The sequence below is a fragment of the Carassius carassius genome, chromosome 14 (genome assembly GCF_963082965.1).
Source record: "Carassius carassius chromosome 14, fCarCar2.1, whole genome shotgun sequence".
NCBI classification, from domain to species: domain Eukaryota; kingdom Metazoa; phylum Chordata; class Actinopteri; order Cypriniformes; family Cyprinidae; genus Carassius; species Carassius carassius.
The window spans coordinates 11,711,468-11,726,319 of record NC_081768.1 but is presented as its reverse complement, the minus strand read 5'-3'; the positions used below and the strand labels follow the sequence as shown (position 1 = coordinate 11,726,319).

General features: G+C 36.6%; 1 protein-coding gene across 2 annotated transcripts in view; it reads right to left on the bottom strand.

The window, feature by feature from the left end:
- LOC132156539 (transmembrane protein 72-like) overlaps nt 1-14,852 on the bottom strand; it is a 144,254-nt gene that overhangs the window by 68,990 nt on the left and 60,412 nt on the right. The window contains exon 1 of one of the 2 annotated variants that reach the window (XM_059565503.1): nt 14,808-14,845. The exons of the other annotated variant lie outside the window; for it this stretch is intronic. Coding sequence (XP_059421486.1) covers nt 14,808 — 1 coding nt within the window. The 5' untranslated portion in view covers nt 14,809-14,845. Of the gene's footprint in view, nt 1-14,807; nt 14,846-14,852 lie in introns of those variants that run through there. 2 annotated transcript variants of the gene reach the window in all.

Genomic DNA, 14,852 nt, shown 5'->3' with positions numbered 1-14,852 from the left:
TCACTGTAGTGAGTCAGGAGTTGGAATTGCAAGTATTGAAACCATCTGGATAGACTATTATAGCATCTATTTAGCATATCAATTATATAGTTATTTAGATCTTCAAGTTAGCGTAGATTTATCTGTATTTAGTACAATGGTCAGGATGGTACGGAGGTGTGTTGCTGGTTGTAACAGCACTGCTGGACTGCATAGTTTTCCAGCAGACTTTAAAATTAGGCGCCATTGGTTGCATGCACTTGGCCTGGAAGACCGTGAGTTCCCGCCTAGAGCTGGAGTGTGCAGTCTGCATTTTACACGGGGTTGCTTCTCCAACGCAATGGAGGTGGAGATGGGCTTCTCCACACAGCTCGCGCTGAAAAGCGACGTGATGCAGGAGTTAAGACCGCAGTTTGAGCCAGTTGCTCGAATTGATATGAACAGACACCTCGACATCCTACACTTCAGGTGAAGGTAGGTGAGAAAAGTCCTCTACTTCAAATGATCGCTCTGTTGCAAAGCTACTTGCGTCATTACAGTCACTCTCCATTTTAGTGTCTCTGACAGCAGCTTTCAATCAATCCGTCACTGCGGGTCTCATGTTCACGCCGTTCTCGCTCAGCCCCGCCCTCGTGATCTGCCCACTTTTCAGCATTTTTCAAATATTGTCAGTGGGTGGAGTCAGGCTCTGACCAGGTGTTTAGTTACCCTTTGATCATTCCCTCCAATGACAATTTACTGTTTATTTTTGATTAAACCAACTTATTTCTTTATACTCCTTGATGCAGTGAACCTCTAATATGTCAAAATCAAAAGACCCATACCTTCCAAAAAAAATGCAGAACGTTCTGTTCACGTTTTCAAACTATTCTTGACTTTTGTATCCCTCCAATTCCTGATATTTCACACATTGCACAATGTCCTCTCAAGATAAATGAACAAGGGCATTATGTTTCTCCCAGCAGTGATTGTGCAACTGATACAAATTTGTGCAAGATGCAAGATGGATCACAATGTGTCTTACATGACCTGCAGTTGATTTCTGAAGGCAGTAGGTTGCACACACGAGAAATAAAATGACAAAAACAAAGGCAATTGGACATGTTTGATTGGCTGTGATTCTGTCAGGTGGGATTTGCATTTAGTTAAACTCATTTAAGTGTTAAACAGGTCTTCACCCTGGGCTGCTACAAAAAGGTTGCACAGCTTCAACCCTGATTCTGTATGACATTACAAACCTTGTAGAACATGACTTTACTGTGTTGAAACAAATGAAGTCTGAACACTTGAGGTCTGGTTTCTAGTCCCTTCACTGAAACACAGTCCACATCTGCAGCAATGAAAGTATGCAGCATTATTTACACTAAATTGAATTGTGTATTAAATTTATATAGAATCTATTAAAATAGAAAACAGTTATTTTAAATTGTAAATGTTGTTACTGTTTTTATTGTATGAATGCAGCCTAGGTGAGCATAGACTGTCAAAAACAAAATAAAATAAAATAAAATCTGTGCAACTGCACACAAAAAGCACTGGTTATGTACTGTGAACATGCCAGTTCTAAAAACAGACAGAATGCACTCTTTTATACATCCACATTTTTCCATCTCATCATTCATGATTACTAAGATTAATATCACAAAATCTCAGTCTGCTAGGGTTTTTATTGTGCTTGACAAAAGCAGCATCTGTTTCCTAGAGTCCGAGCAGGACACTAATGTCTGGAGTGAGGACAGAACTTTGGACTGGTGCTCGACTTAACTTCAGAGTCTGTTGTAAATGATCTGTGACTGCTCATTTTCTTCTTTAGCCCCCTGATATAAATGACAATCAACCTCAAGACCCACGTAGGCACTCTGCCTTGGACCAGACAGTCAATCTGTGAGCCTTCAGTCTACTCCAGACTTTAGAAAATATCAGTGGCTCCACCGGCTGACATGGGCAAAAGACAGACCGATACGGGTGGACAGTTCTTTTGACCTAAGATCTCTTAGTCTCTCATGACTTTTGGGAAAACAAAAAGCCCAAGTCTTGACTGGAAGCTCAGGTCTGTCCCCATTCATTGGCATAGACTAATTGTCCTAGGTCAGCGCTTCAGGGAAAAAAAAACAAGAAAAGATACAATGACCTCCTCAAACTGCAAAGACACTGCATCAGTTTGTTTTCCTAACAACATTACTCTTTAGAAAAAGGATGTGAGCATCAGACCTAGGCTACTACTGTGTTGCAACCTACCACAGTTACATTTCCTGTCCTCTATGCATGGGATCTCCGTTGGGATGCTTTATTTTTGCTGAATAAGTCACCACACTGCTGTAAAAGACAATGCCACACACATCTGTTTGTCTCATTAGAGATAATAGAGGGGCAAGGTAATATCAGGGCACTGAACTTATCAAGTCTTTCACTGCTGCTCGAACATCAGCACTACTGAATGATGAAGGCCCAGTTCTCTTGCTTACTGTAAAACGCTAATTATCCTCATAAATGTAATAGCAAAGCCTGTAATTACTTGAACTTGCTGTAATGCATCAAGTAGCATACATACTGTCGAGAAGACTCATTTTCCTCAACAGTAATACATCCTTGTGTTTATGAAGGAGAAACTACTATAAGTATTAATAATCAGTCATGGACAGAGACTATCAACATTTATAAATATATTACACACAGTCTGAAATGTATGCATAATATAAGGGTCTGGAGGCGAGCCAATTGAATCTTTAGTAATGCCTTTCGATATTCTTTGATTCAAAGCCAAATAAACTTGATTAAATTATTATTTAAACACTGCAAACGTATTTTAAGATTTAGCTTAGTTTAACAGATTGAGCCTATTAAATTAAAGTAAACACAAAGATATCCTGGGATTGAATGCATTTGTTTTTAGAAATTAAATATGGTGCCAAAAACAGTGATTCTGTGTAAAAAGGTTATGTTACCTTTTGAAGTCATAAAAAATAATAAAAACAATGAATAGATCTATCTGTATATCTAACAATGGAATTTGCACTTAATCATAGATAAGCTCTCAAAGTATGGCAAGAGCAAACATGATTCATTTGATTCCTTAGCACTCAAAATGTACAGTCTGCGTCTGCCGTCTCAGGGGGGTGTGATGGCTCATTAATAGTGTTGACACAGTGAATTCTTTCTCATAAAGGGAAGCATGGACACAAAGGGGAGATGGCACACGGGAGAGGAGGGAAACTCAGTGAAAGCATGTTTCCTACAACAGGAAGAGCCTATAAACCCATAAGGCCTGTCTGCAAGACTATAAAAGTGCCAGAGCCATATTTAATACACTGATCTGTTAAAAAAGAATAATAAAGATGCAACGGCCTTGTTCATATTTAACCTTATACTCTCACTAGTTTGATCACATAACAGAAAAACAAGAAAATTTGTAAAATCCAAAAACCCAAAAATGAGAATTAAGCTGCGTTTTACTCATCCCCGAGGCATCCTAGGTGTATATGACTTTCATCTTTCAGACAAATCCAGTCAAGCTGACCTCCTACGTCATTCCCCCGCATTCGATTGTTATGCGCATCTCATCAGTAAATCCGGTTCCATGATTAGTAGTAAATCTCCTTCACCTGCTTTCAGATTGAGTGGCATTCACTACACAGAGCTGTAGTTCACTGACAATTAGAAAATATTGCTTTAATAATCGCAGATTAGTTTATTTCGAATGCGATATCACCTAGCTTGTCAGTGAACTACAGCTCTTTGTAGTGAATGCCGCTCAATCTGAGAGCAGGTAATGAAGATTTACTACTAATCATGTGACCGGCTTTACTGATGAGATGCGCATGACAATCGAATGCCATTAATTGCACAGCCCTAAATTGGATATATGTTTATATATTATCAGTGGCCAGTTTTTGTCTTTATATGTTTTTTGTTCAATTGTTTTAATGTTGTTGCTTGAAATATTGATTTAAAATGTCAGTTATTGAATTATTATTTTAGTCAAACCTATAAAACCCTTTGTTACTCCAAACTACATATAAAAGCCTGATCAGTGGCATAAAAAGTAATCATTGTAGCTACTTAATCCTTTGATACTCATTAAAGTGTGAACTTCCCCTTTAAATAACGTTACGCTCTGCTCTCTGTGTATGACGATTCTCCCGTCAAGTGCTGCTAGAAGTGAATGAACTGATTTAGCATTTCGACACCTCTATAAGGATGCATTAAACTCGAAAAATCGGTTTAATAAAGAATGTATTAATCTCATATATTGACAAATTTTACTATACCAATATTTTTTTATTGGCTGTTAAAGTTTATATGGGAACATGCTGATTCTTTAACAATGCATTGGCACAAAAACACACATCTTTTGGAAAAATCTTGCAACATGATTTATCAACTGCCACAAATACTGCCTAAACAAAATACAGATTTTGCTGTTTATTTACGGTACCAATATTTTAAATTGGCCTTTGAACTTAGCTTTATTGCATGGCAAAAAAAGATTAAAAAAGAAAAAGCGTTACCTTGCCAAAGCACTGAAAGAGCCCATTGATCTAATGACATTGATGACCGCTCCAAATGCAACTAACCATGCAACAATCAGGCAGTAATTGACAGCGCTCTGATCCAATGGCATACAGGCATCGTCAGATTGACAGTACTCTAGCCTAATGATGTTGGGGGATCCAGTGGGGTTAGCATTCATCTGAAAGATGAAAGTCACATACACCTAGGATGCCTCGGGGATGAGTAAAACAGTCTTATTTTCATTTTTGGGTGAACTAACCCCTTAAATCTAAGTTATTGTTAATAAATGACCACTAAAGACTTTGATTTGAATGCAACTTCCAAAACTGAACATTCTGTCATAATTTACTCATTCTTATGTTGTTCCAACCCATATGACGTTATTTCTTCTGTGGAACACAAAAAGAGTGTGGCTTCAGAAGCCTTGGAACAGTGTGTCCTAAATGACTTAATAGCAGTGCTCATCCTCTTAAATATTCAGCATCACAACAAATGAAATCATAATTTACATGAGTTGTACACTTTGCAGTCTTTATGGAACAACACAACCAGTGTAGTCTAATTCATGAACAAATGACTCTTAAGAACCCGTTCTGAAGTTTAAAAATTCAATTCAATTCAAGTTTATTTGTATAGCGCTTTTTACAATACAAATCGTTACAAAGCAACTTTACAGAAAATTATGTTTCTACAATATTTAGTAGTAGCTATTAGTTTGTGAATGTTTGACAGGATTTTAGAAAAATAAAAATAATAATAATAATACAAGACGTAGTCAGCTAGATGATGAACTATCAATATTATTAATTAATAGTAATTATATGATGCAGTCACACATGTAGCAATAATTGTTAGTTCTGTTTGTTGATTCAAGGTTAGGATCATCTGGGGTCCACTGAGGGTCAACATCATGTCTTCTCAGGTGTTCTGGATCCAGACTGGAGCTTGTGTAAATCCTAGTTACCCGTGGCAAAACATAGAAACAAAATAGAGACATCATTAGCATAGCTGCTGATCCAACAAAGTAAAATTAGTTTAACCCAAGCTAAAGATTAAAAATGCAGATGCAACTACACTCACAATTTAAGAGATACATTATTCGAATGCTTGGCGAAAGAGATGCGTTTTTAATCTAGATTTAAACAGAGAAAGTGTGTCTGAACCCCGAACATTATCAGGAAGGCTATTCCAGAGTTTGGGAGCCAAATGTGAAAAAGCTCTACCTCCTTTAGTGGACTTTGCTATCCTAGGAACTACCAAAAGTCCAGCGTTTTGTGACCTTAGGGTGCGTGATGGGTTGTAGCGTGGTAGAAGGCTAGTTAGGTACGCAGGAGCTAAACCATTTAGAGCCTTATAGGTAAGTAATGATAATTTGTAACTGATACGGAACTTAATAGGTAGCCAGTGCAGAGACTGTAAAATTGGGGTAATATGATCATATTTTCTTGACCTGGTAAGGACTCTAGCTGCTGCATTTTGGACTACCTGTAGCTTGTTTATTGACGAAGCAGGACAACCACCTAGAAGTGCATTACAATAGTCCAGTCTAGAGGTCATGAATGCATGAACTAGCTTTTCTGCATCAGAAACAGATAACATGTTTCGTAGCTTGGCAATGTTTCTAAGATGGAAGAATGCAGTTTTTGTAACATTGGAAATATGATTTGAAAAAGATGACATGCCAATTTGAAATCAGTCAAACAGTGGTTACTGAATCTTTTGACTCACTTACTGAACTCCAAATATATAGTACTGTATTCCAATAAAGAAAGAAAAACACAATGAGAAGCACAATGAAAGTATTAATAAAGATTCACAGACAGAGACTATCAACATTAGAGAATTATATATGTTATATTTATAGGGCTTTTAAGCAAAGGGACAGATCGGTCACATTTACGGTTTGAAACCTTTTAACTGAAGATGAAATCTGAAAATAAAGTAAATAAATAAATACATATAAAATCTAAACACTGTATATATATATCCCTTAATATATATACCGTAATCCCTTAATATTATCAGTCTGTGGTTACTGAAACAACATCTGACTCACTTACTGAACTATAAATCCCACAAATATATTCTGTGTTCCAAGAAATAAAGAAAATCATATACAATTAGGGTGAGTGAACGTTTTCTTTATGATGCTGCAGATCCTTTGTTGTTCTTCTGACATGCACTAAACCATTACCTTCATACTAAATGATGCATTCAAAGCCTGTTCAGTGTCAACGCAGCCTCAGACAGAAGACTGGATGGACATGTTGTGTTTTGGTTGTGTGCCCATTTCTGTGGTTATTAATCTCAGGCCTTTGACTCCTCCGAAACTGTAACCCCCCGGAGCTCTACCGGTGAATGGGGTCCCTGATGCCATTACTGAAAAGACACAGCATACATCACCCCATCCAACACACACACACAAATGAAATTCCAGGCACTTTCACCAGTCTGACCAGATGTCGACTCATCAGGTTAATCATTATTTTGACTAAAGCTACTTTTTCTCATGTTTCACAAATGCTTTTTCAGCCAATGCACCTTTACATTATACAACCGAGGCTTGATCAGGGCTTTGGAAATCCATTAGATGACTGGATCCCTGTGAGATTAACTCACAGGGAGAATTGCTGCTTGAAACTGACACCTCAACACCAGCGGTCTCCACACCTTCATGCCTTGTCAACACATCTGATGTGAGCATCAGTTCAGAAGAGCATATAATGGTTCTTTCGACTGCTAAATCACTTACAGATGTATTTTAACTCAATACTGCTTAGCTAATGGACGTGATGCTACCAACTCATCCAAGCTAAATATGAAGTAAGGGTCCAAGCCATTTATCATCATCAGATTCATGGCAAACTGTTCTCTGTAGCCATTCCCTACAAAGCCTGAAGACTTTAATTATTACCATACAAGACGAAGGGACATGTGCTTTAGAGAAGACATGTTATGATGCAATCTCTGAGTAAATTATGTTAATACAAGTCCAGTGAATAGCAGAGACGGCTGTTGATAAGTGTCCAATCAGTAAATGTAATAGCGCAATCAGGAACTGATTATCCCCAGTGTATAAACAATTAATTCCTTTGAATCAAGTTCCTAATAATCATTAATATGTAATAGAAAGTCAAATTATTTCACAGGAAGTCCATCAGTTTGGTCACATAAACAATTTGTGCATTTTATTGCATTTGTGACTCAAATATAAACCAAGAATATTAGATCCACCACTATTGTTTACTGATGTGGGAGGGTGAAATATCACAGTGATCTTCTTACACTCCACCTGCTTGAACTGGAGCTCATGAAGAATATGATTAAAATGGAAATGTTTTGCTGCATGCCTACAGATGTATGGCTCTCATTTCCTTCCCTAAAATTAATCTTTAGAATGTCAGAGTGCTATAGATCCATATAATGACATCTTACAAAAGGCAAATCTCACTGGACAGATCCACAGCTCTGATTTTATAAATTATTATCTGTACGTGATATGGCAGATACATTAACACAGCTGGTTTCTCATTAGTCTAGAAAAGTACCTATAGTGCCTCAATCTTGAAGAGTCTTGAAGGAATATTCTGGGTTCAGTACAAAGTTGTCCCTCATTTTCTTTCAAAAAGCAAGAACTTTTACTAACTCTAACTAACTATTTCTCTGTACAGTTATATTAGATTTTAAATCCACTACCATTCAAAGTAAAGCCTAAAACCTTAAAATGCCTGCAAAATATAAACACTTTCACAACTCAAATAATACACACATTGTAACAGAATAAATAATGTAAGTGCATTTGTAATATTATACATATTTATGCTTTTAAATCCGAAAAAATTGGCCTCCTCGTTTTTGTAATAGGTTTGAATGACTCGAAAAACCCGAAGACTCGAGAGATGAACGAATCAATTGTCTTTCCAGCTCAGACTGCATTTACTGAAAGTGCTCTTGGAACTACTAGACTAGTTCTCACTCCCCGAGACGATTCGTTCTTCCAGAGTCACATTAAAGACTCGTTCAAAATGAAAGAATTGTTCAAGAGCGACCCATCACTAGAGAACTGCTGCTGACCTTAGTATTAATCTTAATATTGAACCAGGAATATTGTTTAATTTACTTTTGACTACTTTCTTAAACCCATACCAGTGAAGACAATGATAATGACAAACAAACAAAGCATGCAGTCAAGCATAAGGAGTTTAATGACCCCACAATGCAGAAGATAGATTTGTGGCATTTATTTACATCTATTATCTATGGTGCCATCTGCTTGTGTACTTGCTCCTAAAACAACTGTAACCTACAGCCTACATTTAAATATCTGAATAAAAGTCCCATTTGGTCTTTGTATCAGGGCTGTATGCAGGGTTTGCTCTTAGAATTGGTCCCCAAAATTGTGCATTGCAGCTGGTTGGGTATGAATGCAGGTCCATGCTAGCCCACCCGAAGTTACGTGCTTGCTTTGTACACACAGTTGTGGGCAACTGCTCAATGCATCTGTGGTGGAAAAGATCTTTAGGAACTTTTGGGTCTTCACACTCATCATGTTCCCATGGTAATAATGGTAAACAAAAGGTAAAAAAAGACTCACTGTCCACCTCATTTGCTTCAAAGAAATCACATATTGGTCTTTCATCTCCCCTACTGTTGTGGGAATTTTGGCAAGATCTAGTAGTGCTGAATTAAAAGGGCAGGGAGTTGAAAGAGATGGTGATTCTAACTCCAGCTCCAACATTAGTCATGTCATGCAATAGTGAATGCAATGCACAGCTAAATAAATATACACAAATTATCGTTCAGAAATCATTCTAATATTTTAATTTGGTGGTCAATGTTTTTTTTTTTTTTTTACTTTGGTGCTAAATATTTTTTTATATAAATGTTGTGTTGTTTAATATTTTTGTATACATTTATTTTTTTTCAAGATTCTTTGAATGAATTAAAATATTAATTTATTAAAAAATACAAATCTTGCAGACCTGAATGGTAGTGTACAGTATATACTATAGTTATATTTTATTTTCAAATATTTATAAATAATTACATTAAATAGTTAAATTATAAATTATGCCCTTAATTTATATATATAGGCAGAGGTTGACCCAACTCCAGAGTAATGTTTTAAAGTAACCTAATGTTAGTGTAATCTGTTAATAAAAGCACATCATAAACCTATCTTTTTATGGCATAAATGTTACTAAATATAAGGCCTAAATGAAGCTTAAAATCACCATCACAAACACAGACCGTTTCTCAATACTAAACACTATGATTAAATACTTGGCCTATTTTTTATATACAATATTATTTAATGAATAATAATATTTAATAAAGAACAACTATAGAACAAAGTTGCTATAGGCAATTTAGTCAAAAGTAGAAAGGCAGCGCTCTGAATTTCTATCTTCTCTGGAACAAACAATAGATTAATGCAACCAAAGACTGCCCATTCGATCTTCCCAAAACGAATTACATCATGTTTAACCACTACAGAGACATCAGAACCAGTGGTAAATTGATCATACTACAAACAATAGAAAACTATAATGCCATAAGAAACAGAAAAGATTAATTCATTGTTTACATGGGTCTTCAGTCTATGATTAGCTCACCTCACCTCTTATCTGACAAGTCTTCAGGTTTGTCGTTCTTTCATCACGTGACAGCTCCATAAGCTTTACCCTATGCAGTCTGAGCCAGAAAGAGAATTGATTAGTACTAATCAAATGTCTTTATGGCTCAGACTGCATTGACTGAAACATGCTCAAGAACGACCCATCACTAGAGAACTGCCGCTGATCATCTGGAGCCGACTTCTTCGAAAACATTGAAGCAAATTTTCAAATAGATGCTGACAAACTGCATATTTGAACTAAAAACAAGTACATTCTCACCTGATATCACTCTAATGTAGCGCTCTTATCAGCCAATCAGATTTGAGGGCCAAAGAAAGAACTGTTGTATGTATATGCCCTCAACTATTATTGGCACCCTTGGTAAATATAAGCAAAGGCGGTTGTGAAAATAAATCTGCATTGTTTACCCTTTTGATCTTTCATTCAAAAGAGTTTTGACCTTTCACTGTTGTAACAACTGGGGTGATTGGGGAGTGGGGGGAAATCTCATTGTGAAATGAATGCTTTTTCTAGTTCACGTTGGCCACAATTATTGGCACCCAAATATTGCAATGTCCTTTTCCCAAGGTAACAGCTCTGAGTTTTCTCCTATATTGTCTGATGAGTTTGGAGAACACCCGATAAAAGATCAGAGACCATTCCTTCATACAGAATCTCTTCAGATCCTTCAGAATCCCAGCTCCATGTTGGTGCTTCTTCTCTTCATTTCAACCCACTCATTTTCTATAGGGTCCAGGTCAGAGGACTGGGACAGCCATGGCAGAAGCTTCATTTTGTGCTCAGTGACTGATTTTTGTGTTCATTTTGATGTTTGTTTTGGAATACTCTCTTTATGGAAGATCCAAACATGGTCCATTATAAGATTTCTAACAGAGGCAGTCAGGTTTAGATTTTTGTCTGTTGGTATTTAGAACCCATAATGCCATGTATCTGAACCCCAGGAGAAAAACAGGCCCACAATGTTAAAGATCCAGCAGTATATTTAACCATGGACATGGGATACTTTTTATCCCTGTTTTTACTAAACCCATCTGGTGGGTTTACTGCTAAAAAGCTCTCTTTTTCTTTCTTCATCTGACCATAGAAGCCAGTGCCATTTGAAGTTCCAGTCATGTCTTACAACTTAATATGCTGGAGTTTGTTTTTGGATGAGCGAGGACAATTTTTTTGAAACCCTCCCAAACAACATGTGGTGATGTATGGGGCTGTTTGCTATATATTCTTTTAGGCTGTCTGACCTCAAGACTCAACTAATCTCTGCAATTCTCCAGCTGTGATCGTTGGAGAGTCTTTAGCCACCCAAACTCTCCTCCTCACCGTGCATTAGGACAATATAGACATGTCCTCTTCCAAGCAGATTTGTAATATCTTTAGTTGATTGGAACCTCTTAATTATTGCCCTGATGGTGGAAATGGGGATTTTCAATGATTTAACTCTTTTCCTAAAGCCACCTTCAATTTTGTGAAGCTCAAAAATCTTTTCTGCTCTGCACATTAGAATTATATTCTTTGGTTTTACTCATTGTGATGGATGATTAAGGGAATTGGGCTTTTGTGTTCCTCATAATTATAAGTCATGGCTGGACAATTTTATGCTCCTTGTCACCCTGGTGTCCTAAAAATTTTTAAATATGAATGGGAATATTCTTCAGAGATATTTTACCCATAAGTATTTCTAGGGGTGCCAATAATTGTGGCCACCATGCATTGAAGAAAAACATTTATTTCACAATGAGACCCCCCCCCCCCCCCACACACACACAATTTTCAATTGTTTTACTTCAGTGAAAGGTTAGAATTTTGTGAATGTTTTTAATGAAAGATCAAAAGGATAAACAATGCCAATCTATTTTCACAACCACCTTTGCTCATATTTACCAAAGGTGCCAATAATTGTGGAGGGCACTGTTTGTTCATTTATTTATTAATGGCACAGCATAAAATGTGACAGCATAGTACAAAAAGTACTAATTGTACAAGCTGTACGTGCACTGCACTCTGAGCTACCAGCACCAGCGTGTTTCTGAGGACTTTCCTTCAGCATTTACAGCTACAACCGCAGGTGGTTGCCCAATACATTGGCTACCACCTTAAAGGATTCAATAAACAGCTCAGATCAGCAGGCAAGTCAGATCAGGGAAAAATCCCCAAAGTATGGAGCCAGTTTACATTCCTCTTAACAGGTCAGCCTTTGATTCCAATCAACATTAATAAGAGCATACCGCTCGCTGAGGTAATTCATTTGTGGCTCCATAGTTTATTTGAGTAAGCTTTCTCCACCTACGCTGTAGGCTCTCCCCCGTAGCAACATGTACAGACTTGTGCTGGGAGCAATTCAACCTTCAATTTCTATTTCCCTCCTCTGTGCTTTCCCCTGTTTCATGCATTGTATGCTGAGTAAATATTTGAATTGCCTATCCACCTTCAAAAGAATCCACACAGAGAGGCAGAAAGACGTAAAGCAGAGATTAAGTGATTTTGTCATACTTACACATTTGTTCATGATGGCAGGAGATTTACAGTGGTGTTTGTAGATCCTGAGCTATAAATATTTTCAGGGAATTTCTGTAAACACTGTTCATAGAATAAGGATGTGAAATGTCAAGGCATACAACATGTTTGCTATACTTCTCATCTACACACAATAGTTTGGTGTGCAGAACAGACTGAAATTTAAATTGTTATTCCAATATTTCCAATTTAGTCTGATTCACTAAATCAATTAAAGTAGTTCATTGCAAAAGCAGTCTGCCAAGGCTGCATCCAAAACTGTAAACGTCCATATGTATAGTAGATGTCAACAAAGTAATTGCCAACTTTACAGAGTTCCTGCTATTTCCAGTGAGATTCGAAAGTGTATATCTAATGAACACTTTACTATTTGAGAATGGCAAGCGACACATTTGACTTTGATAGGACACATGACAATGACATCATGAGAAATGTTGTACTTCTTGATTGCATTCATATTACACATTCATATAGCACATACTTTTGATGGCCGTGAAAAAAAAAAGAAAGTATGCAATTTCAGATGTAGCCTATGAGTTCAACTCACTAATACAATGATCACACTGATACCTCTGTTAACAGCTCACCAAAAGTTTGATTAAGAGTGAACAGGCTTGCAAATTTTTAGAATTGAAACTAGTTTTTTTAGTAAATAATATTTACTTTGCTGCAACAAAACTGTTTAGAGCACCAGCAACAATATAAACATGTTGCTTAAAATCTCTTTACTTATTTAGCATTAGTATTAACTCTCTATGGATGTGCAATAAAAGTTCTTTTGTTTCTGCTCATGTTTTTGTTCAGTGGGCCTACGTGACATTTATAAAGTCCATTCACAACGTAAAAACAAAAAAATCTGCTATAATGTGCTGTGTATATTTTAACAATGTCAGTGTTTGGTTAAGATGCCTCTGCATTTGTGAATGGCTGAGTGAAACGTGGATAAGATTTTAATTAAATCATCTGTTTATTTTGAGATGCAGTGTAAATAAATGCATTTTGTTCATAGACCATCGGCTTTGCATTAGTTTCTATTATATAGTATAGAAAACTAGGCCAAAAAATAATCAGACAAATCATGCCATTAGGAATGATTTCTGTAAAGTATACAGAGCTGATGTAGTGGTGTATGTTTTTAAGTCAAGAACTTGTTGAAAAAGAAAAGGTTCATTTGAGGTTTACACAAAGCACTCGCCCACCAATCTATCAATAATCATCTGAAGCTTCACCAAGAAGTAACAGAATCCCTCATACAGCACAAGAATCTAACTTCAGGGGTCAGAAACTACAAAGAAAAGGGGAAAAATGACATTTTAATTTATAGCATCATCAGAAGCATGGACTTTATAAGCAAGCTAACCCAAGATTCACACACACTCAAACACTCAGGGTGATCCCACTGAAACCTTCCAGGTGCTTCACTATACATAATATTTTATAATATGAATAAAAGCAGTTGGTGCAATTAATCACTGAAGTCTGGACTTGTTTCTTACACGTCAGAAAGGAAGTTATTGTATCCTATTCAGTTCATTCTGAATAAAGATAACTAAGCACAGTCCAATTTAGTCAAATGAACCACTTGCATTTGAAATCTAAAATATTATTTATCAAAAAGCACCAACAGAAGAATACAATTTGAATCACATCACAAACCCGATGAGCTTTTTAAAACACACTACTAAAAAATAATAAAATTATTGTTGAAATGAACTTTAGACAAATGATTGACCTATATTAATAAGGCAAGAGAGAAAGGAATTCAATTTTACAATAAAACATTTAGAAAAGAAGATTAATCAAACACTGGATATGTCAGTTAGTACCTCAGTAATCCCAGGCTGACAAAATGCCATAAATATAATATGATTTCCTTTAGGCCTTTGGAAGGAAAAATACAAAAGGGGGAAAACCTGCCATATGAAAGAAAACCTCTGGCAGCAAACTCAAGGACCAAGAACAATTGAATCTGGCTGGCATGATATCATCAGGAAAATAAGTAATAAAGTATCAAAGTTGTGGACACCAAGCACAGGATATTTTGGACTGGTTGTTTTCCTGATCGCTTGCTTTGATTTGTCACAAACAGTGTCATTCATTCTATAATAGGGCCATTGAGATAAGAGATAAAACAGGATTGGAAAACGCAGTATAAAACTATTATACTTGCAGGTTTTATTGGATGCTTCACACGTCCATGTTTTTCCCTTA